Genomic DNA, 21,281 nt, shown 5'->3' with positions numbered 1-21,281 from the left:
AATAAATAAACATTAAGAAAAACAAGTCAACTCTTAACAGTTAAGGGGCCTTTAGGTCTAACTTTCCCTTCCCTTTGCTCCAAGCCTGCGGTCGCCTTGCTGTTCCTAAAGGTCAAAGGTCATTTTCGAGGTCTCTGAAATGCACTGTACCTTGTTTTATTTTTTGTGGCACTCGTTAATATTTAAAATTATGTAAATATTTTACTATTTATCTGATTTTCTCCACTGGAACTTAAGTCCTATGAGAGAAGGGCTCATTCCTGTCTCGTTAGCCGCTTAACCCTCAGAGCAAACCAGGATTTGAAAGGAGCTAGTCTGGTTCCAGATCTGCGCTTTCAACCACGATATTACGTTGCTATTCAGTGAATAAAGCTGAGGATGAGCTTCTACACACACATGGAAACAAGAGGGTAAGAAAATATATCTCACGCGTAGAAGCGAGCAGGTGGAAAACATCCGGACCCAAGCGCATTGTGCCCCCGTGACCTTTCTCTCCGGAAGCGCTTGCTGCTCTCGGGCGCGAACGCGCACGCGCGGCCGCCGGGGTCGCTCTGGGCCGCGAGAGTGGAGGGGACTTAAGGGAAGGTTCCGCCTCCAGGGCCGAAAGGCGCCTGCGCTGGAGGGGCTCCCTTCTGGACGCGACTTCTCGCTTCCTCCCTCCCTGCCTGCGCGCGCCGGGTGGGCGTGGGAGGAGGCGGGGAACTGGGGAGGCGAGCGAGGGGGCGGGTGTCGCGGGAGGGAAGGAGCGAACCCGAGAGCTTCGTCCTGAGAGGAGCGAAGGCGGCAAAATGGCGGACCGCTTCTCCCGCTTCAACGAGGACCGAGACTTTCAGGTAAACACGGGCGTCGCCGAGCATCCGGGAAGGCGCTGGCCGAGCCGGGACCTCCTCACCCCCCGCTCCCAGCTCTTTTCCTTCAGGCTCCCCTCCGGATTACGAACCGGCTCGCTCTGCTCCCGCCTCCCAATTCTTCAGGGGGCCTCCCAGCTTGAGGCGAGGCCGCGTCTGCTCTCACTTCTTATTCTCTTACCTGTTAAACTTAGGCCGCGGGTTTGCGGCTTCGGCCTGCTTGGGCGGGTTTCGGAAGCCCGACCGCACACTGGGGTCTGTGCTCCCCTCGGGTCCGCCCGGCCTGCGGAGGCGACGGGCGGGCTCCCGGGGGGAAAAGAGGGGTGGGTTGGGAGGGCTTCGGGCGGGTGTTGCTGAGACTGCCGCTTCCGAACCCCTGGGTTTTGCTCGCTCGGCTCTTCTTGGGGTCGTCCTTCGTCCATCCTCACTAGGGTGAATCCCTTTCATTGTCTGTCTTTTCATTTCTTCCCATGGAAAAGGGTGCTTTAGTTACCAGACGCCTTCTTGGTTGGTCAAACATTGAGATTTCTCCGGGCGTGAACGTTGTTGTTGTTGTTGTTGTTGTTATTAGGCCGTTAGTTTTGCTTGGCAAGCCGTAAGTTGTAGGACTGTGGTCGACGTAAGGTTGGCCCCCACCTACCTCGAAAGATTTTTAAGAAGCGTAATGATCATGGACTTCCTAAGCGTTTGATAACTAGCGCCACAAGCTGCCTTTTTCTTTCTTTAGTTGCAAGTGTTGTAAGGAAAAATGTCCTCGTGATAGCAGGCATTATTAAGCAAAAAATAAAGGCCAAATTGGAAGAACTCGTCTTTCGGGTGTTTAAAATACCTTCCAGTTGAGCATTGTTACCGCAGAAATCTCGGCCACTAAAAGGGATTTACTAGAGATTGCTTATTTCTAGGGTAAAGTACATCCTTGGAGTCTCAAAGAAACCACTGCATTACTACCGCATATCCTGGCAACAACAATTTGGGTCAGGGGATGAACATCAGAACTCAAGTTTTTATCCCGCTGCAGATCTTTCTCTGAATATCAACATGGGATACTCTAGATATGTTTCAGAAGGCGATTTGAAGGGTTTGAATTCCCCGAAATGATTGGGTTGGTTAATAAACAGGTAAAGCAGTTAAACCAACACTGTTAAACAGACTAGTGCATAGAACGCTTGTGAGAAGTTTTGCAGCAGTAAGGGATCTGGGGGCTGTTAAAAAGCCTTGTAATCATGCGCCTGCTGTGTAGCTGTAGCACAGGACTGGATCTCAAGGTGTTTAAGAATATAATGCAGGGCCAGGGAAGTTGAAGCAGTTCCTGTATAACCATTTGATTCCTGAGAAAGATTGTTTTTTAGTGAGAACTATAAAACGCGTGTAGGCTGAAAGATGCGTGGGCTTTATTGGTAATTTTTAAAGAGACATGTCGTTAAACTAAAATCCTCAAGTGCTTTTTCAGAGGAGAGAATTTCAAGGTGACCTAATAAAATTGAAAATAGATAATATGGACAGTTAAGTTTTGAGGGAAAATGGCTGTCAACCCCAGAAGTTCAGCAGGCTTAAACAAAGAGCATTTGCAGAGCCCTGAAAGAAGAATTTGAAAACTGGATAGCAGATTATGAGTGCTGTCACTTGAAAAAAATGAGAAAGCCTCTACCTTTCAAGTAAGAGTTCTTTCTCTTAGGCTTTGGTTGGGTTTATGTAAAACCTGGTTGCTAGTCCTTGGAGGATAGTACGTTTATTTGAAGTTTGTTTCCTGCTTGTATGTTGGAATAACCAACTCCTGCAGTATTGGGTCAGCCAGGAAAATGTTGGTTTTTAAAAATTCAGATGTCCTCCCCTGTTCATGCTCTGTCTCTCTCTGTCTCAAAAATAAATAAACGTTAAAAAGAATTTTTTTTTAAAAAAGGGGCGCCTGGGTGGCTCAGTCGGTTGAGCGTCCGACTTCGGCTCAGGTCATGATCTCGCGGTCCGTGAGTTCCAGCCCCGCGTCAGGCTATGTGCTGACCGCTCAGAGCCTGGAGCCTGTTTCAGATTCTGTGTCTCCCTCTCTCTCTGACCCTCCCCTGTTCATGCTCTGTCTCTCTCTGTCTCAAAAATAAATAAACGTTAAAAATTCAGATGTCCTAATATTAAGGGTAAAATAGGGTATTGGGAATGAAAACCTTTTAGACAATTATAAGATGTTACAACTTCTGTAAATTATTGTACTACATTTCTAAAAAGCATCCATTTAAAAATACTTAAATGTGGCACCTGGGTGGCTCAGTCTGTTGTGTCTGACTGCTGATTTCTACTCAGGTCATGGTCCCAAAGTAATGGGTTCAAGCCCAGCGTCAGGCTCCATGCTGAGCATGGAGTCTGCTTAAGATTCTTTCTCTCCCTCTGCGCCTCTTTGCTGCTCTCTTCTTTCTCTAAAATAGAAAAAAATACATAATAAAAATACTTAAAGTAGTAATTTTCTGGATATTATGGTAAAAGGAAAAATAAAAATTGATTTTCATTAATATGGTCTTTCAATTAAAGTTACTGAGAGGAAGTGTAATAGCATGCTTCTGAATATAGTATATCTGAAACAAATTTCAGGGTTGGGTTATTCAAAATTAAATGTGGCCTCCTTTTAAGGTTTTAAGTGATAAATGAGGTGAAGGCATTGAATACAGTTGAAAACAAATCCCAAGTAGGTTTCCAAACAAAGTGCATAGATCCTGTTGCCTTAAACAGATCTTCTTACAGCACGAGAAAATTTTCTGTGCTGTCTTCTCTGGTAAGTTCTAGATGAGTATCATTTTCTTTGCCTTTAATTTGGCAAGATAATTTAGAAGTATAAAATTACACTCTTTGCCAATTTATCATCAAGTGCAAATTTTGAAGAGTTTGTGGTATCTTGAACTTAGTATTGAGTCAGAAGTGGGTTCACTTATTTGTAAACACCTGAAGTTTAAAGGTGTTTTGTATAATACGGTGAGGAGCTTAATTAACTGTGGTATGCCACCTGGAGCACTTATGACTAGAAGGGGTAATCATTATCAGGGACATTTAAACATTTTCAGTAAGTTCATTTTATTTATTTATTTTTGTTTTTTAAAAGCTTATTTATTTTGAGAGAGTCAGAGAGAGTGTGCACGAGTAAGCAGGTGAGGGGCAGAGAGAGAGAGGGAGAGAGAGAATCCCAGGCAGGCTCTACGCTGATGGGGGCAGGGGGAGGCTTGAACCCACGAACTGTGAGATCATGACCTGAGCTAAAATCCAGAGTCTGGTGCTTAACTGACTGAGCCACCCAGGTGCCCCTTGATAACTTCATTTTAATAATAAACAGGTATTACTCTACAGGCTTTATGTGTATTATTAGCTAATAATCTTCACAATAACCCTATGAGGTAGGTACTATTAACGCCCATTTTCAAATGAAGCAGTTAAGGCACAGAGAATTAAATAGCTGGCCAACCACATACATTGGATAAATGGCAGAGCCTAGATTCACACTCTGGCTCTTAGACTCTTGAACCTGTGCTCATAATCATTGTGTCTACTGGTAATTACATATTTTCTGTATCTGTAATTGAGTCATCAAATATGGAGGATAAACTTCTAGGTCACAAAGAGTAAGTGAGCTTTTAGAGAGATTACACAAGTACTTTTTACTGTGTTCTCTTTTGTCCAGATCTGTTTCTTGGTCTCTCAAGGACTTCTAAGGAGACTTCTGACAGTGATGAGTTATACTCTCATAGAGGATATATTAACGTAGTTTAGGCATTCTTTTGTGTAGTCTTTTTAAGTGATATTTTTTAATCTTTGGAAATCTTTGTGATTTAGGCTGATGTATTTATTTTTTTTAATGTTAAGTTTTGACTACGGCTTTAAGAATCTGACCTCAATTTCTGAATGAGACATGACTTCTGCCTACACTTACCAGGTTAAGGCATATTTGTTCACAGTTTGAAATGTTAACACAAACTAATGGAAAATATATAGTATAATTTAAGATATAGATGTATTCAGTACTTTGGATTACAGGTTCTCTAAAGAAAGTTTTGTTTGTACAGTGATGTGCAACCATAAGGTGTTAAGATCTGCTCAACATTTCGTGGTTGTGCAGCTATTAATGGTGACACTGCTGAATGCTATGAGGAAATACGTTCTTTAGTTTGTGTTCTTGCAGAGGACTGGTGATTTAAAGTAGCCTCTCGTTACTTTTTGTTCTAAATATATTCTGCATTAGATTTCTTTTTAAAAAAAAATCATTTAATGTTTATTATTGAGAGACAGAGACAGAGCGTGAGCAAGGGAGGGGCAGAGAGAGAGAGAGAGACAGACAGACAGACAGACAGACAGAAAGAATCTGAAGCAGGCTCCAGGCTCTGAGCTGTCAGCACAGAGCCCGACACGGGGCTCGAACTCACAAACTGCGAGATCATGACCTGAGCCGAAGTTGGACACTTAACCGACTGCGCCACCCAGGTGTCCCTCTGTATTAGGTTTCTAGTGAAAAGGAGCTATGATAATAGATAGTTGAGTAATAAAAGAATGAGAGAAGTATCTTAAAGTTCATAATAGAAATAAAATTACCCAAGGATTTTCTATAATCTATGTAAGTAATCATAGTGGTAAATAGCAATAAATCATGTATTACTTTTATGTAGCATGTTTGTAGGATTCTTCTAGGTGTTTCACATGATACCAGGATGTGGCCTTCACTTAATTCTGAAGTTGACCATTAAGTGAGGAGGTTAAAGTTTTAAAGTACTTAGGGCACAGAAGCATGTAAGTATATTTTCTGTGGTGGTGTCTTGTAAAAAAGTTTGCATTCTAATGCAGATATGGCAGAGACATGGGCAAGTGTTCTAATCTCTGTTTTCTAGGTCTTCCATCATCTGGAAGAGATGCCACTAGCTATGAGAATGAATGTCTGCTTTGCTTGGGATACTGAAACTTATGCAAAATTATTACTGTTCCCTTTCTCAACATATTATGTGATAGGTGGAAAGGATTGGAACCAAGGCTGTACCAATTTCAAAATACTGATGATAAATTGGCATGGTTATTAGCAAATGCAAAATTATTGGTTAGTATATTCTCAGGGGATCAAGAATTACCATGTCAGGTCAGCTTAAGGGAAAGCTCTCTGGTGGTGATTTGAAGGATACAGGGTATATATTCAAGATAAAAGGTATTTGAAAAGGGATATTTTAAGGAAAAAAAAATCACAGAGAAAGACATTTATGAGTTTCATTGAAGGGAGAATGGGTTTGACAAGAATTGTGATCACAGGGTTTTGTGTGATGGTATGCTTATTTGTTTTAAAAGTAGGCATGGGAGACGAAGAAGAAACAGATCTAGAGGAATATAGTATCAGGCTGATGATTTACAGGGCTGTTCTAGTACCATGAACATAGAAAAACAGGTGTGTTGTGTTCTTTTATCCTATACGTATCACACAGTTCTCATTAGCGTACTACAGAGGGATTCTTTTATCATGTTTTATCAAGTCTTTATGATAAATTATATAACCAGGGTGCTTGGTGGCTCAGTCAGTTAAGCATCTGACTCTTGATTTCAGCTCAGGTCATGATCTCAAGGTTCCTAGGTTCCAGCCCACTGACGGTGCAGAGCCTGTTTGGAATTCTCTCTCTGCTCCTCTGCTCTCTCTGCTCCTCTCTCTCTGCTCGTGTGTGCATGCTCACTCTCTCCCAAAATAAATAAACTTAAAAAAATACTATAAATTACATAACCAGAACTAAAAACTGTGACTTAAAAAATTTTAAAGATCTATATCATTAATTATCCTGATTCTGCTGCTTTGTAGCTGAGACACATTTCCATGTCCTTTCCATCTGTTTGGGTACATGATAAAATGAAAAAAAGGACAGTGTTTTCTTGGCAAGATTTCCATTTTCTGGGGCACCTGGCTGACTCATTTGGTGGAGCGTGCAACTCTTGATCTCAGTGGTGACTTCAAGCCCCACGTTGAGCGTGGAGTCTGGTTAAAAAAAGAAAAAGAATAGAAGTTCATGAGATCTTGAATTATGTATTTGAAACCCATGTAGAGATTTCATCTTTTTTCTTATGACTTGATAAATTTCTAATATTTTATTAGTGAAAATGGGTTCCAACTTGAGGTTAACATCCTGTTCTTGAATTCTATTAAAATTCCTTCCCTGAAAACTGCTTGGTACTTTTGCTTGTGTGTCTGGCATTATATCTCTTTTTCATATTAGCATTGCCATTTAGCATTAAGTGAAAGCTGACTCATGTTTAATTACCAGAGGAATTACAAATGAGCACCACAAATACTGAAAGAAGTCATTGATTTGATATTGCAGCAAATACCAGAAGATGTTGTAATGATTTTCCAGTTATAAAAAGTGAATTGTCTGTTTAACTGTAGAAGTCTAACCGAATGTGCTTAATGCATTGTATTAGTCAATGTAAAAGTTTAAATATATCCAGCTGAAAGAACGTATTGTATTGTCATGCTTATACTAAATGATTTCTTTGGGATTTAACAAATGCATTTGGTATCTTATACTTAATATAGGAATTTATGGAAGGAAAAGCAGCTAAAGTTGCTTTGGCATTGTACATAGGTTATAGCATGTATTATTTTATTTATTTTTTTATTAAAAAAATTTTTTTAGTTATGTATTTTGAGAGAGCACAAGAGCTTGATCCGGGGAGAGGCAGGGAGAGGGGGAGAAGAAGAACCCCAAGCAGTCACCACAGAGCCTCATGCGGGGCTTGAACTCATGAACTGTGAGATTATGACTTGAGCCAGTCAAGAGTCTTGACGCTTAATTGAGTGAGCCACCCAGGTGCCCCTAGCACCTAATATTTTAGTAAGTGCCATAGCTAGTAAGAATTTAAAACTAGGGCCAAAATAGTAGTTTTCTGTTATTTGCCTTAATTTTTTTAAATATTTATTTATTTTGAGAGAGAGAGAGGTAGAGAGAGAGAGGAAGAGAATCTCAAGCAGGCGCGACAGTCAGTGCAGGGCTGATGCAGGGCTGGATCTCATGAGCCAGGAGATCATGACTTTAGCCGTAATTAAGCAGCCATCCAGGCATCCCTGCTTAATTTTTATTTTTACCAACAGTGTTAAGGTAAGACATAGGAGGTAAGACATACCTTGAGTTGTGTGTCTTCATAATATTAATTTGGTCTCATCTCAGGGTGCCTGGGTGGCTCAGTTGGTTGAGAGTCCCACTTTGGCTCATGTCATGATCTCGCGGTCTGTGAGTTCGAGCCCCGCGTCGGGCTCTGTGCTGACAGCTCAGGGCCTGGAACTTGCTTCGGATTCTGTGTCTCCCTCTCTCTCTGCCCCTCCCCCACTCATGCTCTGTCTCTCTCTGTCTCAAAAATAAATAAACGTTAAAAAAAATAAAAAATAATAATTTGGTCTCATCTCATGAAATTCCAATTATTTATCATCCTTCTCTGACAATTACATTGATTTCAAAGAGGAATTTGAATTTTCTGTCTGTTTTATGGAATTGAAATACAAAATAGCTCTTCAGATTTAAAGTTGTAATAGAAAACATCATTGATCATGTTTTGTGACTATTTTGTTTTTTTTAATGTTTATGTACTCTTGAGAGAGAGAGAGAGCATGAGGAGTGGGTAGCATGCGCGCGCACACACACACACACACACACACACACACACACACACACAGAATCTGAAGCAGGTTCTAGACTCTGAACTGTCAGCACAGAGCCTGAAGGCACTTCAACTCTGGAACAGCAAGATCATGACCTGGGCAGAAGTCAGACGATTAACTGACTGAGCCACCCAGGCGCCCCTTGTGACTGCTATTTTAAATAATGATCATTGGAGAAATCAGTACTCCTGTGTTTTGTTTTGGGTAACCTTTTTCCAGTGTTGATTAGGGAGGAGAGGCTTACTTTTTCACCCGTTTTGTAAGTAGTACTGATCAAAAATCAAGAAATTAATTTGATGTTTTAGATCTGGACTGTACAAGAAGCTAAAGTTGATGCTTACGGGGGCAACTGGATGGCTCAGTCGGTTAAGTGACTGACTTCGGTTTCAGGTCATGATCTCACTGTTCGTGGGTTCGAGCCCCGTATCAGTCTCTGTGCTGACAGCTCAGAGCCTGGAGCCTGCTTTGGATTCTGTGTCTCCCTCTCTCTCTCAAAAATAAACATTAAAAAAATTTAAAGCTGATGCTTGTGGATTATATGCTGTAGTGTCAGTAATTTCTCTTGTTATGAGTAAACCTAGAAGTAAAATTATGAGATATCTTAAAAGGAGCAAGAGTGGTTGAAAATTTAATTGGTTTAATAACTACTTTAGGGTATCATCATCTACACAAGAGATACCGAAGGGTATGTTTACCTTCAGAATATTTTCTAGTATATACTTATTTTTAAGAAGGTTGTTAATAAAATAATATTTGAATAGTGGCTGTGCTAAAGAGTATGTGTATATTTGTGGAAGAAGCTTTGTTAATAAGTGGTGGTTTTCAAGGAACTTTTGTTCCAGATTGAGAGATAATAAAGAAAATAATATTTATTACTCATAAGACCAGCATGATTATCAGATGAATAGTATACTAAATAAATACAAAACTCAAAGTAAATGACAGAACCCTTAAAGTGGGATAGTTGGGCATGCCTTTATGAAGAAATTAGCATTTAAGCTATATCTTGAAAGATAGGATTGCATCTTTGCAACGAAAAGAATGGGAGGGATTCAGTTGGAGAAAACAGCCAGGGCAAAAGTTTGGAAGTGGAATAAGCAGAATTGTTGGGGTGTGTGTGTGTTTGTGTGTGTGTGTGTGTGTGTGTGTGTGTGTGTGTGTGTGTGTGTGTGTGGTTTTTTGTTTTTGTTTTTGCTTTTGCTTTCACAATGATTAAACTATTGAGCATAGGGAAAAAAGTAAAAGCTAAGGCTACAACAGCAAGTTTTATTTTAATGTTCTATGCTGGAATATTCTACCTATTTAAGATGTATCCTCAATGGGGGATAGTGTTCGAAACAGTTTTTCTTATTTGAAGATTAATTCGGTTACAATGGTGTTAGATGTGCTATACATACAGTTAAAGCTGTGATGACCAGTCTCCATTAACCAGAGTTAATGTGGGGGGGGGGGGCAAGAGAGGGGTTATAATGACTGATTTTAAGCTTAGTAGGGGGATAAGTAAGGACTTTTGGGGTGGAGGGAAAAGTTGGATCAATGGATTATAAACTGATGGGATTTAAAAATTGTTGGAGAGATGGGAGGTGGGTGGAGGATGGGGAAAATATAAAAAGCATTAAGAATATACTTACCCTGATGAGCACTGAGTAATGTATAGACTTGTTGAATCCTTGTACACCTGAAACGAATATAATATATGTTAATTACACTTTAACAAAACAGAAAAGAATTTTTGGAGTAGAGGTACTGGAGTGAATGAGTGGGAAAGACAGAACGTTGTGGTTGGGAGAGCACAGTGTTTGAAATAGAGATTATGGAAGGGTTGAGATTATTGGTAATGACCGTGAGAATGAAATGGCTAAAGTAGTTTGGAGGACAAGATCATAGGAAACGAAGTTAGGGAAGTAAGACACCAGAGTTTTGTAAAATCATCTAACCTGGATGTTAGAATGGTAATATTGTGTAGTTATATACTGCATGGTTTAATAAGTGCCCTCATACACACTCTTATGTAATTCTTTTGGCAACTCAGGTAGATGAGGTAGAAATTCTGTTTTGGAGATGATGAAACAGAGGCCCAGATATTTTAAGTATTTTGCCTAATACAGAGCTGGATTTTGAACTTTAATCTTCTGATTCTTTTGGTAGTATTCTTTCTGCTGTGTTATATAGATTGGCCACTTTTTTTTTTTTTTTTTAAGTTTTATTTATTTTTGGGACAGAGAGAGACAGAGCATGAATGGGGGAGGGGCAGAGAGAGAGGGAGACACAGAATCGGAAACAGGCTCCAGGCTCTGAGCCATCAGCCCAGAGCCCGACGCGGGGCTCGAACTCACGGACCGAGAGATCGTGACCTGGCTGAAGTCGGACGCTTAACCGACTGCGCCACCCAGGCGCCCCTATTGGCCACTTTTTGAGACGAGGGTTGGTATTGTCTACAGTACACAAAAGCATTGTTTTGTTTTGTTTGTAAGTATCTTTTTAATGTTTATTTTTGAGAGAGACAGAGACAGAATGCGAGTGGGTTAGGGGCAGAGAGAAAGGGAGATACAGAATCAGAAGCAGGCTCCAGGCTCCTAGCTGTCGGCACAGAGCCCGACGTGGGGCTCAAACTCACGAGGTGTGAGATCATGACCTGAGCCAAAGTTGGATGCTCAACTGACAGAGCCACCCAGGTGCACCAGCATTGTTTCTTTTTAATACAAGGTAGCATTTTCTACCAGTTAACTGGTAGGAAATAGTTGGTATGTTTATCATTAAATTTTTTTTTTTTTTCTGGAAACATCTTGGTGTTATAAACTTAATTTGGGGGGCGCCTGGGTGGCGCAGTCGGTTAAGCGTCCGACTTCAGCCAGGTCACGATCTCGCGGTCCAGGAGTTCGAGCCCCGCGTCAGGCTCTGGGCTGATGGCTCGGAGCCTGGAGCCTGTTTCCGATTCTGTGTCTCCCTCTCTCTCTGCCCCTCCCCCGTTCATGCTCTGTCTCTCTCTGTCCCAAAAATAAATAAAAATAAATAAATAAATAAAAATAAACTTAATTTGGTTATTTATGACTTCTTGCTGGCCTATTCACTGTGTATATAGGTCTACCAGACAATTCCATTTCCCAAACATTTATTGAGTGACCATGTGTTAGCATCATAAAGAATAAGAAACGAGATAAGAAGAATAGATGGGGAAAGAGAATGGTACTTTTACTGGATACTGTCAAATTAGGGTACTATAAACTTATCCTTGACCACTACACCATCAAAAGTTGACTGCTGTGATATCTAGTGATGGTACTATCAGCTGCTGTTTGTTGGGTACTTATTACATTCCAGACCCTGGGCCAAGGCATTTTAGAGATATTTATGTAATCTTAAGTAACCTTTTAAACCAGGTGGTGGTATCTCTATCTTTTACAGGTGAGAGAACTGAGGATCAGAGAAATCGAGACCATATAGTTAGAAAACTCAAATTTGAACCTTGAATGCTCCTAAGATACAGTTTTTTTCTCTTGTTTCTGATTTCTCAAGTATCTGATTCAAACTCACTAACTTATGTTTTAAGACTCTTTTTTTTTTTTAAATTTTAACATTTAAAAAAAGTTTTTGTTTATTTTGAGAGAGAGAGAGGGAGAGAGAGAATCCCAAACAGTGTAGAGCCAGATGTGGGGCTTGAATTTAGAAACCTTGAGATTATGACCTGAGCCAAAATCAAGAGTTGGACACTTGGGGCATCTGGGTGACAAGGTTGGTTAAGTGTCCGACTCTTGATATCAGTTCAGGTCATGATCTCACGGTACTGAGGATTTAGCCCCATGTCGGGCTCTGTGCTTACAGTACAGAGCCTGGAGCCACCCAGGTGCCCCAGGTGTATATCTTCTTTTCCCTTCTTTGTCCTGCCATCCTACAGTTTCTGTTGTTATCTGGACATGCTAGGCTCTTTTATTATTCTTGTTTTTGCATATACTCTAACCTGCCTGGAATTCCTACTGCTGTACTCAGTTTTGTACTCAATTTTGGTGTCACCTCTGACATATTCCTTAGGCAGAGTTAGTTACTCCATTTTCTGTGCTCCCACAACACTTTCATAATATTTCAGTATTACATTTATTTGTAATAGTAGCAGCTAACAGTATACAGTGCTTCCTCTGTTGTGTGCACCATTATCTCATGTAATCTCCCACTAATGCAGGTCCTATTACCCCCATTTTATAATGAAAAACTTAGCCAGATCTCATGGCTGGCAAGTTGAAGAGGTAGCTTTCAGGTAGTTTTTGAACCAGTCGCAGCTTTTAATCACTGTGCTTTTATCTCTTCTGCTGTATACTTCTTATAATTTATTTTATCACACCGGACTTAGAATTCCTTGGGGCGCCTGGGTGGCTCAGTCGGTTGGGCATCGGACTTGGGCTCAGGTCATGATCTCGTGGTCCGTGAGTTCGAGCCCCATGTCAGGTTCTGTGCTGACAGCTCAGAGCCTGGAGCCTGCTTCAGATTCTGTGTCTTTCCCTCTCTATCGGCCCCTCCCCCGCTCATGCTCTATCTCTCTCTGTCTCTCAAAAATAAACGTAAAGAATTTCTTGAATGCAAAGTCTTTGTTTTATTCATTTTTCTAGCATTGAGCCAGGGTATGGCACCTAAAAGTTGCTCAGATATTTGAATTAATGGTTAAGTAAAGTCAGGTATGTTAAGGAGAGGCTTAGTCTGAGAAGAATGTAGACTTGGGGACTTAGCTTCCTGCTGTGCTGTGGATTATCTAGGTTGAACTGTTATTTTCTGTGATAAATTATAGAGCCAGTTGAGGGATATTTCAGGTATGGAGGCTGTATTATGGTCATTTATAGTTTCACTTTATTACATATTGTATATAACCACACCAATCATCTTTTAATTGTGAGTTTCCTTTTCTGTGACACATTGTACGTATACTTGTTTTTCTGTGGACTAGGGCAGAAATTCTTTCAAACTTCTGAAAAGAGATCTATCATACCAGCCAGTGGTAAAAGAAATAATATATGTTACTGTGGGTCCCAGATGAATTGTTTAACTATTGTCTCCCTATCTTTTTGAATGCCTCAAGAATTGTTTGTTGTATTTTCATGCATTTCTGAAAAACCCCTATGGGTTTTTTTTTTTTTTAAGTTGGTAATTTTTCTGTGTTGTGCTTTTTTTTTTTTTTTTGGAAACCATTTCTTTCTTGTTCTAGTTGAATTATCCAGAAAATTTGATATGTCAAACAGGTGTGCATGTATTTTTAGACTAGTATGTGATATGCTCATACCCTTGACCCAGTGTAATATGTTTTCAAGTTCTTAGTTGTTTGCTGAGATTGCTAGCCAATTAGCTTTCCTACCAATTTATGTAGAATTAAGTTTAATAAATTAATTTTTCTCTGGGTATTGACTGGTCTCAACAGTGCTTTAAAATAATTATAATTTTGTTCCTCTTTAAACCTCACAATCTATGTAGTAATGCTATAGTGTAATAATGTGGATTTTACAGCTGAGGAAACCAGCCTAGGCCTGGACAGAGGTTTAGTGATATGTCCAAGGTGATACAGCTAGCAGATGGTTGTGATTTGATTTCTGGTGTCTCTGATATCAGACAGATCTTTGGTTTTATAATTGCATACTGGAAGCCATTGTACATTAGACTGTATGATTATGAAAACAATATTAAAGAATTGGGGGTTTTGAGGAGTTGACCACAATGATGTTTCTGTTGACTAAGTGGAAATAAACTTTAAGTATACTAATAAAATGATACAGTAATTCCCTAGAATGTTCATTTCCTTTTGGATAGGGTTTTTCCTCCTAAGACATTTTTATTCTGAATTGTTTAGGATAATATTAGAATTAGTTTTTTTGGAATGAATAGAGAGGGGGATGGGGATGATGTCTCTTATTTATTTGGTGACAGAGGAGGACTGGTTGTGTTCATAGATGGAATATGAAGCTATCCTGTATGGCTCTGTCTGCTAAACATACCATTTTTTTGTCCATGGTAGGTAAAATCAGCATCATTATGTGTTTTGAAATTAGAAGGTCCAAATTATGAACAAGTATGTTGCTTGAGTTGTAAGGTCGGGCTATGATTAATATTTCCTCTTAGTGACATTAGATTATCTCTAAGAGAATAATAAGTACAGTACAACAGATAAGTTTTGCTTGGGGACATTTGAAGCAGAGAGAGACAGGAATGTCTATAATATGCAGCCTAATAACCAGAGCCAGGTGCTAAAAGATAGGGCTAGCATTGAGTGGTAGAATATACTGCCAAAGATAAAACTACTTTAAACTTGGCTCATACCTAGTTTACATGGGAAAAGTCAGACAGGATTTAAAACTTTAGTTTGCATAATCCTTGTGTTAAATAATTGATTCATCAGAGATCTTGGATCCAGTGACTTTGACTATGAGTAATATTTTTTCATTAGTTTTTTGGGGGAAAATTGTGTTAAATTTTAATAGTCATTGTCAGATGGAAGAGAATATCACCTCTTTATGCCTGAAATATTGCGTTTTGTTATTTGAGATTGTGATGTTTATTGTGATGTAAACAATTTTTTTAATGTTTATTTTTTGAGAGAGACGGCAAGAGTGAGCACGCATGAATGGGGGAAGGGCAGGGAGAGAGGGAGAGAGAGGGTCCAAAGCGTACTCCATGCTGACAGCAGAGAGCCTGATGTGGAGCTCGAACCCATAGAACCATGGGATCGTGACCTGAGCCGAAGTTGGATACTTAATCAACTGAGCCACCCAGGTGCCCCTGTTTGTTGTGATTTTTAAAGAATTGTCCTGATAATTTCCTCTTCTCTAGTTTTAATTTTCCCTATGGGATTGTATAAATTCCAAAATAGCACTGGTTAGCAAATAACAAGTTTCCACTTATATGGATAAATTTAGGGCAGTCCCTGTCTCTATTTATATTTAAATGATCATCACAGCTAAATTTGTAATAGAGAAGTTTCCACATTTGTCCTGTGCTTGGAAGCAGAATCCTTGACCTATAAGGAGCTAGAGCTACTGTGTATTTTAATGACCTGCAAGTCAGCCAGGTTCTATTCATTTATTATTAGATCTACCACAAGTTGAAGCTTTTTTTAAAAAAAAAATTTTTTTTTTAACATTTATTTATTTTTGGGACAGAGAGAGAGCATGAACGGGGGAGGGGCAGAGACAGAGGGAGACACAGAATCGGAAGCAGGCTCCAAGCTCCCAGCCATCAGCCCAGAGCCCGACGCGGGGCTGGAACTCACGAACCGCGAGATCGTGACCTGAGCTGAAGTCGGACGCTTAACCGACTGAGCCACCCAGGTGCCCCTGAAGCTTTTTTTTGAGAGAGAGGCAGTTGAAGGAAAGTCTGTTGGGTATATGTATACATCTGTGTACATTTTAACATCTTTTTTTTCTTTAAAGTGAAATTGCTTCTGAGGTGCCGGGGTGGCCTCTGTCTCCCTCTCTTTCTCTGCACCTATCCCTCTTGCACTGTCTCTCTGAAAAATATATAAACATTAAATTTTTTTAAATTTTTTAAATTTATTTTTTTAAATGTTTATTTTTGAGACAGGGAGAGACAGAACATGAGTGGTGGAGGGCCAGAGAGAGAGGGAGACACAGAATCTGAAGCAGGCTCCAGGCTCTGAGCTGTCAGCACAGAGCCCAGCGTGGGGCTCGAACTCACAAACTGCGAGATCATGACCTGAGCCGAAGTCCAGCACTCAACCGACTGAGCCACCCAGGCGCCCCTAAAAATTTTTTTAAAAAGTGAAATTGCTTCTAGTCCGATCCTTTTGAACTTAAATTTCTTTTATTTATTTAAGATTTTAAGTAATCTCTACACTCACGTAGGGCTTGAACTCACAACCCTGAGACCAAGAGTCGCATGCTCTACTGACTGAGCCAGCCAGGCACCCCTGAACTTAAATTTCTGATCACCATAAATGAAAAACTATATTTCAACTACGAAAGCACATAATACGTAGAAAGGAAGAGTTGATTTAGGCATTGGAATAAGTGTTTCAAGCAGTCATTAAAAGTAAATTTTAGGGGGCGCCTGGGTGGCTCAGTTGGTTGAGCATCCAACTTTGGCTCAGGTCACGCTCTCATGGTTTATGAGTTCGAGCCCCCACATGAGGCTCTCTGTTGTCAGCACAGAGCCCACTTTGGATCCTCTGTCCCCCTCTCTCTGTACCTCCCCTGCTCATGCTCTCTCTTGAAAAAGCAAACATTAAAAAAAAAAAAGAAAGTAAATTTTAGGAATACTGTAACATAGTGATCTGTGATTTTTCACTAGGATAACTATGTTGTGGTTTATGTCTTTTGTCCTGGCATATTTATTTATTTATTTATTTATTTATTTATTATTGTTTTTTTTTCCCAACGTTTATTTATTTTTGGGACAGAGAGAGACAGAGCATGAACGGGGGAGGGGCAGAGAGAGGGAGACACAGAATCGGAAACAGGCTCCAGGCTCTGAGCCATCAGCCCAGAGCCTGACGCGGGGCTCGAACTCACGGACCGCGAGATCGTGACCTGGTTGAAGTCGGACACTTAACTGACTGCGCCACCCAGGCGCCCCTGTCCTGGCATATTTAGTCTCAACACTCCTTTTTACTCTCAAAGTGCCCTGGTTTGCCTGATAACATTTTGTGATCATCTTAATTCTGATGGGGTTTGAGAAGTCTAAAGGAGATTTTGAAAGTAGGGTAAAGCAGAAGAAATACTTCTCTTAAAATCCCTGTTGAGGCCTTCACATAATCAAAGGCCTTATTGACTATTTTTGGAAAGAATGATTTTTTTTTTAAGTTTATTTTTGAGAGAGCATGAGCACAAGTGGGGGAAGGGCAGAAGGAGAGGGAGGAGGAGAGAGAATCCCAAGCAGGCTCTGCACTGTCCGCACAGAGCCCATTGCGAGCCTCAAATTCACAAACTGTGAGATCATGACCTGAGCTGATGTCAGAGTTGGGTGCTTGGGGTGCCTGGGTGGCTCAGTTGGTTAAGCCCCAACTTCAGTTCAGGTCATGATCTTGGGGTTCATGAGTTTGAGCCACATGTTGGGCTCTCTGCTGACAGCTTAGAGCCTGGAGCCTACATCAGAATTTGTGTGTGTGTGTGTGTGTGTGTGTGTGTGTGTGTGTGTGTGTGTGTCTGTCTGTCTCTCTCTGCCCTTCCCCTGCTTGAACCCTCTCTCTCTCTCTCTCTCTCTCAAAAATAAATAAAAACATTAAAACGTTAAAAAGTCGGATTGTTAACCAACTGAGCCAACCAGGTGCCCCTCTTTTTCTTTTTCTTTTTTGCTTTTGCTTTTCTTTTTTTTTTTTAAACGTAAACTCTACCCCTAACATGGGGCTTGAACTCAAGACCCTGAGAACAAGAGTTGCATGCTGATGGGGTGCCTGGGTGGCTCAGTTGATTAAGCCTCTGACTTTTTTTTTTTTTAATATTTATTTATTTTGAGAGAAAGAGATAGAGTACAAGCTGGGGGAGGGGCAGACAGAGAGGAAGAGAATATCCCCGCAGGCTCTGCACTGCCAGCCCAGACCTGGTGTGGGGCTCATGAACCATGAGATATGTGACCTGAGCCGAAATCAAGAGTCATACTCTTAACTGACTGAGCCACCCAGGTGCCCCAAGCCTCCATCAACTCTTGATCTCATCTCTGGTCTTAATCTAAGGTTGTGAATTAAAGCTCTGTGTTGGGCTCCGTGCTGGAGTGAAGCCTACTTTAAAAAAAAAACCTAAGTCTTAAGTTCATCAAGATGACTTGAAAAAAAATTGAGGGGGTGGGGGGTGGGACGGAGGAGAGGGTGGGTGATGGGTATTGAGGAGGGCACCTTTTGGGATGAACACTGGGTGTTGTATGGAAACCAATTTGACAATAAACTTCATATATTGAAAAAAAAAGAAAAAAGTTGGGCACGAACAGGGAAAGAAGCAGGAAATAAAATATTTATTACTGTTATCATAATCATCACCACCACCACCACCGTTACTATTATTACTATATATTTAAACCCTTGGGGGTTTAAAGTCAATTTTATATTCCTTCCTCTCCCCCCCTCCCTTTTTTTGCTTTTCTAGTACAACATTTAAAAGGGACAAATGGATTCAAAGTGAAAAGTAAACCACTTAATTTTCTCAAAGACAACCACTATTTCCAATTACATGTGGGTTCTTTTAGACATACATAATACGTATACATACAGGCATTCTCCACTCTTCTCCTTCCCCAAAGGGTAGCATGTAAACACATCTTTCGGCACTTTGACGTTTTTTTCTCTTAATGATAATATGCTGAGATTATTGCATAGCTAAAAAAGGTTTTTGTTTTTTATTTTTAAGCAAGGGTTTTTTTTTATGTTTATTTTTGAGGGAAAGCGAGAGCAAGGGGGAGGGGCAGAGAGAGAGGGAGACAGAATCCAAAGTGGACTCTGTGCCAACAGCAGAGAGCCTGATGTGGGGCTAGAACTTATGAACCGCGAGATCATAAAATCTGAGCCGAAGTTGGATGCTTAACCGAGTGAGCCACCCAGGTGCCCCTATTTTGAGCATTAAGTTTTATTTGTTTTAAAAAAATGTTTATTTTTGAGAACGAGAGGGAGAAAGAGCGCATGCGTGAGTGAGGGGCATAGAGTGGGACAAAGGATCCTAAGCAGGCTCTGTGCTGACAGTAGTGAGCCTGATATGGGGCTGGAACTCACAAACCAGAGATCATGATCTGAGCTGAAGTTCGATGCTTAACCTGACTGAGCCATCCAGGTATCCCAAGCATTACGTTTTAAATTTATGGAATAGTTGTAGGGGCGCCTGGGTGGCGCAGTCGGTTAAGCGTCCGACTTCAGCCAGGTCACGATCTCACGGTCTGTGAGTTCGAGCCCCGCGTCAGGCTCTGGGCTGATGGCTCAGAGCCTGGAGCCTGTTTCCGATTCTGTGTCTCCCTCTCTCTCTGCCCCTCCCCCGTTCATGCTCTGTCTCTCTCTGTCCCAAAAATAAACGTTGAAAAAAAAAATTAAAAAAAAAATTTATGGAATAGTTGTAAATATAGAGTTTTGGATTACTACTCACTCAGCTTTCCCTACTACAATAGTTGTACAGTAACCATAATATAATTATCAAAACTAGAAAATTAACATTGGTACAGTAATATTAACTAAACCACAGTCCTTATTTGAATTTTACCACTTTTATCCACTAATGTTCTTTTTCTGTTGCAGGATCCCACCCAGGAATTTGAATTGATTGCGTTTAGTTTTTCTTCATCTCCTCTAATCTGTAACATTTCCTCAGTCTTTTCTATGTCTTTTGTGATAGGAAGCAGGTTTTGACTAACTGTTCTCTTTATGGAATATTGTTTCAGAATTATGGAGTCAAGGTTGTTTATTTTTAATCTTTTGAGTTTTGTATAGTATAATACATTGGCAGAAACATGGGACTAAGAAAATGCATATCACTAGGTTGCACACCTAAAACTAATGTAACATTGTGTTTCAACTATACTCAAATAAAAATAAAACAAAATTACATTTATGCCTACCATCTACTCCCCCACCCCCAAAGAATCAGAAGCCTTTAAGAATTAAGGACAATCTGTGTGTCGGTTTTCTTATTTGTGAGATAGGGATGATTAAAAAAAAAAAAAATCACCTAGGGTTGCCTGGGTGGCTCAGTCCGTAGAGCTTACAACTGTCTTCTTTGTTTTTGTTTTTTTATTTTTTATTTCTTTAGTAGGCTTCATGGCTAAGCGTCTGACTCTTGATTTTGGCTCAGGTCATGATTTCATGGTTCACGAGATGAAGCCTCTCCCCCACTTGTGCACATGCTCGCATGCTCTTTATCTGTCTCTCTGTCAAAATAAATAAACATTTTTTTTAATCCCCTAAATTCAACTGATTGCCAAATCCTGTGCTATCTAATAAGTTTGTTGCGGTAAGGTTTCTGAAGATATTTTATAAAACTAAAAGAACCTACACATGTCTATGTATATGGGGTGGTATTAACCATTCTCAAAACTTTGTTTTAAATAAACCTTTTAGGACAGTTTTAGCTTAAAGATCACTAAGATAGTACAGAATTCCCATAGATATGCACCCAGTTTCCCCTGTTATTAACATCTTACATTAGTGTGGCACATTTGTCACCATACTAATGGACTCATTGATACCTTATTATTAACTCAAGTCCATAACCTATATATCCTTAGTACTCCCCTCATGTCCTTTTCTGTTCCAGGGTCCTATGTAGGATACCACATGACATTTAGTTGTCATGTCTCTTTAGACTCTTCTTGGCCGTGACAATTTCTAAAAACTTTTAAAGGGTAAAACTTTAATGTTGTAATGTTGCTATTAATTTGGGGTCTAATTTACTATTTCAGTTTATTGTAAGAACTTATATATGTTCTATAGCACAGAAGGACCCTATGTCTAATTTTTATTATATATTTGTTTGATTTTTAAAAATTTATTTGAGAGAGCGTGTGAACATGAGCTAGGGAGGAGCAAAGAGAGATACCTAAGCAGACTCCATGCTGTCAGCGCAGCGCAGTCGTGCTTGATCCCACGAACTGGGGGACTATGACCTGAGATGAAATCAAGAGTCGGATGCTCAATGGACCGAGCCACCCAGGCACCCCAACTCTTCTTTCTTTAAGGAAGGAGCTATTTAGTCTTTAAGGCAATTTCCTCCAAATGTCTATTATCTTTGATCTTTTCCAATAGTTCTCCCTTTGTTTTCTGTATATTTGCCCCCCTTTATATCCTGATATTTATTATTTTTATTATTTTTTAAATTTACTTTTGA

The 21,281-nt window shown here is 40.2% G+C and overlaps 2 protein-coding genes across 11 annotated transcripts in view; one reads left to right on the top strand and one right to left on the bottom strand.

The window, feature by feature from the left end:
* The window catches only part of LOC121045103 (uncharacterized), a 32,402-nt gene extending 31,723 nt beyond the window's left edge, over positions 1 to 679 (bottom strand). Inside the window, exon 1 of one of the 2 annotated variants that reach the window (XM_040497801.1) lies at positions 430 to 679. In XM_040497801.1, coding sequence (XP_040353735.1) covers positions 430 to 456 — 27 coding nt within the window. In that variant the 5' untranslated portion in view covers positions 457 to 679. The remainder of the gene's footprint in view (positions 1 to 429) is intronic. The other variant, XM_040497800.1, reaches the window with a different exon arrangement.
* Positions 680 to 733: 54 nt separating this feature from the next.
* GPATCH8 (G-patch domain containing 8) overlaps positions 734 to 21,281 on the top strand; it is a 103,441-nt gene continuing 82,893 nt past the window's right edge. For 5 of the 9 annotated variants that reach the window (XM_040497797.1, XM_040497793.1, XM_040497795.1 and 2 more), the window contains exon 1: positions 812 to 833. Coding sequence is in view for 2 of the 9 variants with exons in the window: in XM_040497788.1 (XP_040353722.1) it covers positions 789 to 833 (45 nt within the window). In the remaining 7 variants the exon portion in view is untranslated. Of the gene's footprint in view, positions 834 to 21,281 lie in introns of all 9 variants that reach the window. The other 4 variants (XM_040497788.1, XM_040497787.1, XM_040497789.1 and 1 more) reach the window with 2 other exon arrangements.

The sequence above is a fragment of the Herpailurus yagouaroundi genome, unplaced genomic scaffold (assembly GCF_014898765.1).
Source record: "Herpailurus yagouaroundi ecotype Mexico unplaced genomic scaffold, PumYag 189, whole genome shotgun sequence".
Taxonomy (NCBI): domain Eukaryota; kingdom Metazoa; phylum Chordata; class Mammalia; order Carnivora; family Felidae; genus Herpailurus; species Herpailurus yagouaroundi.
This window is presented reverse-complemented; position numbering and strand designations above follow the sequence as displayed.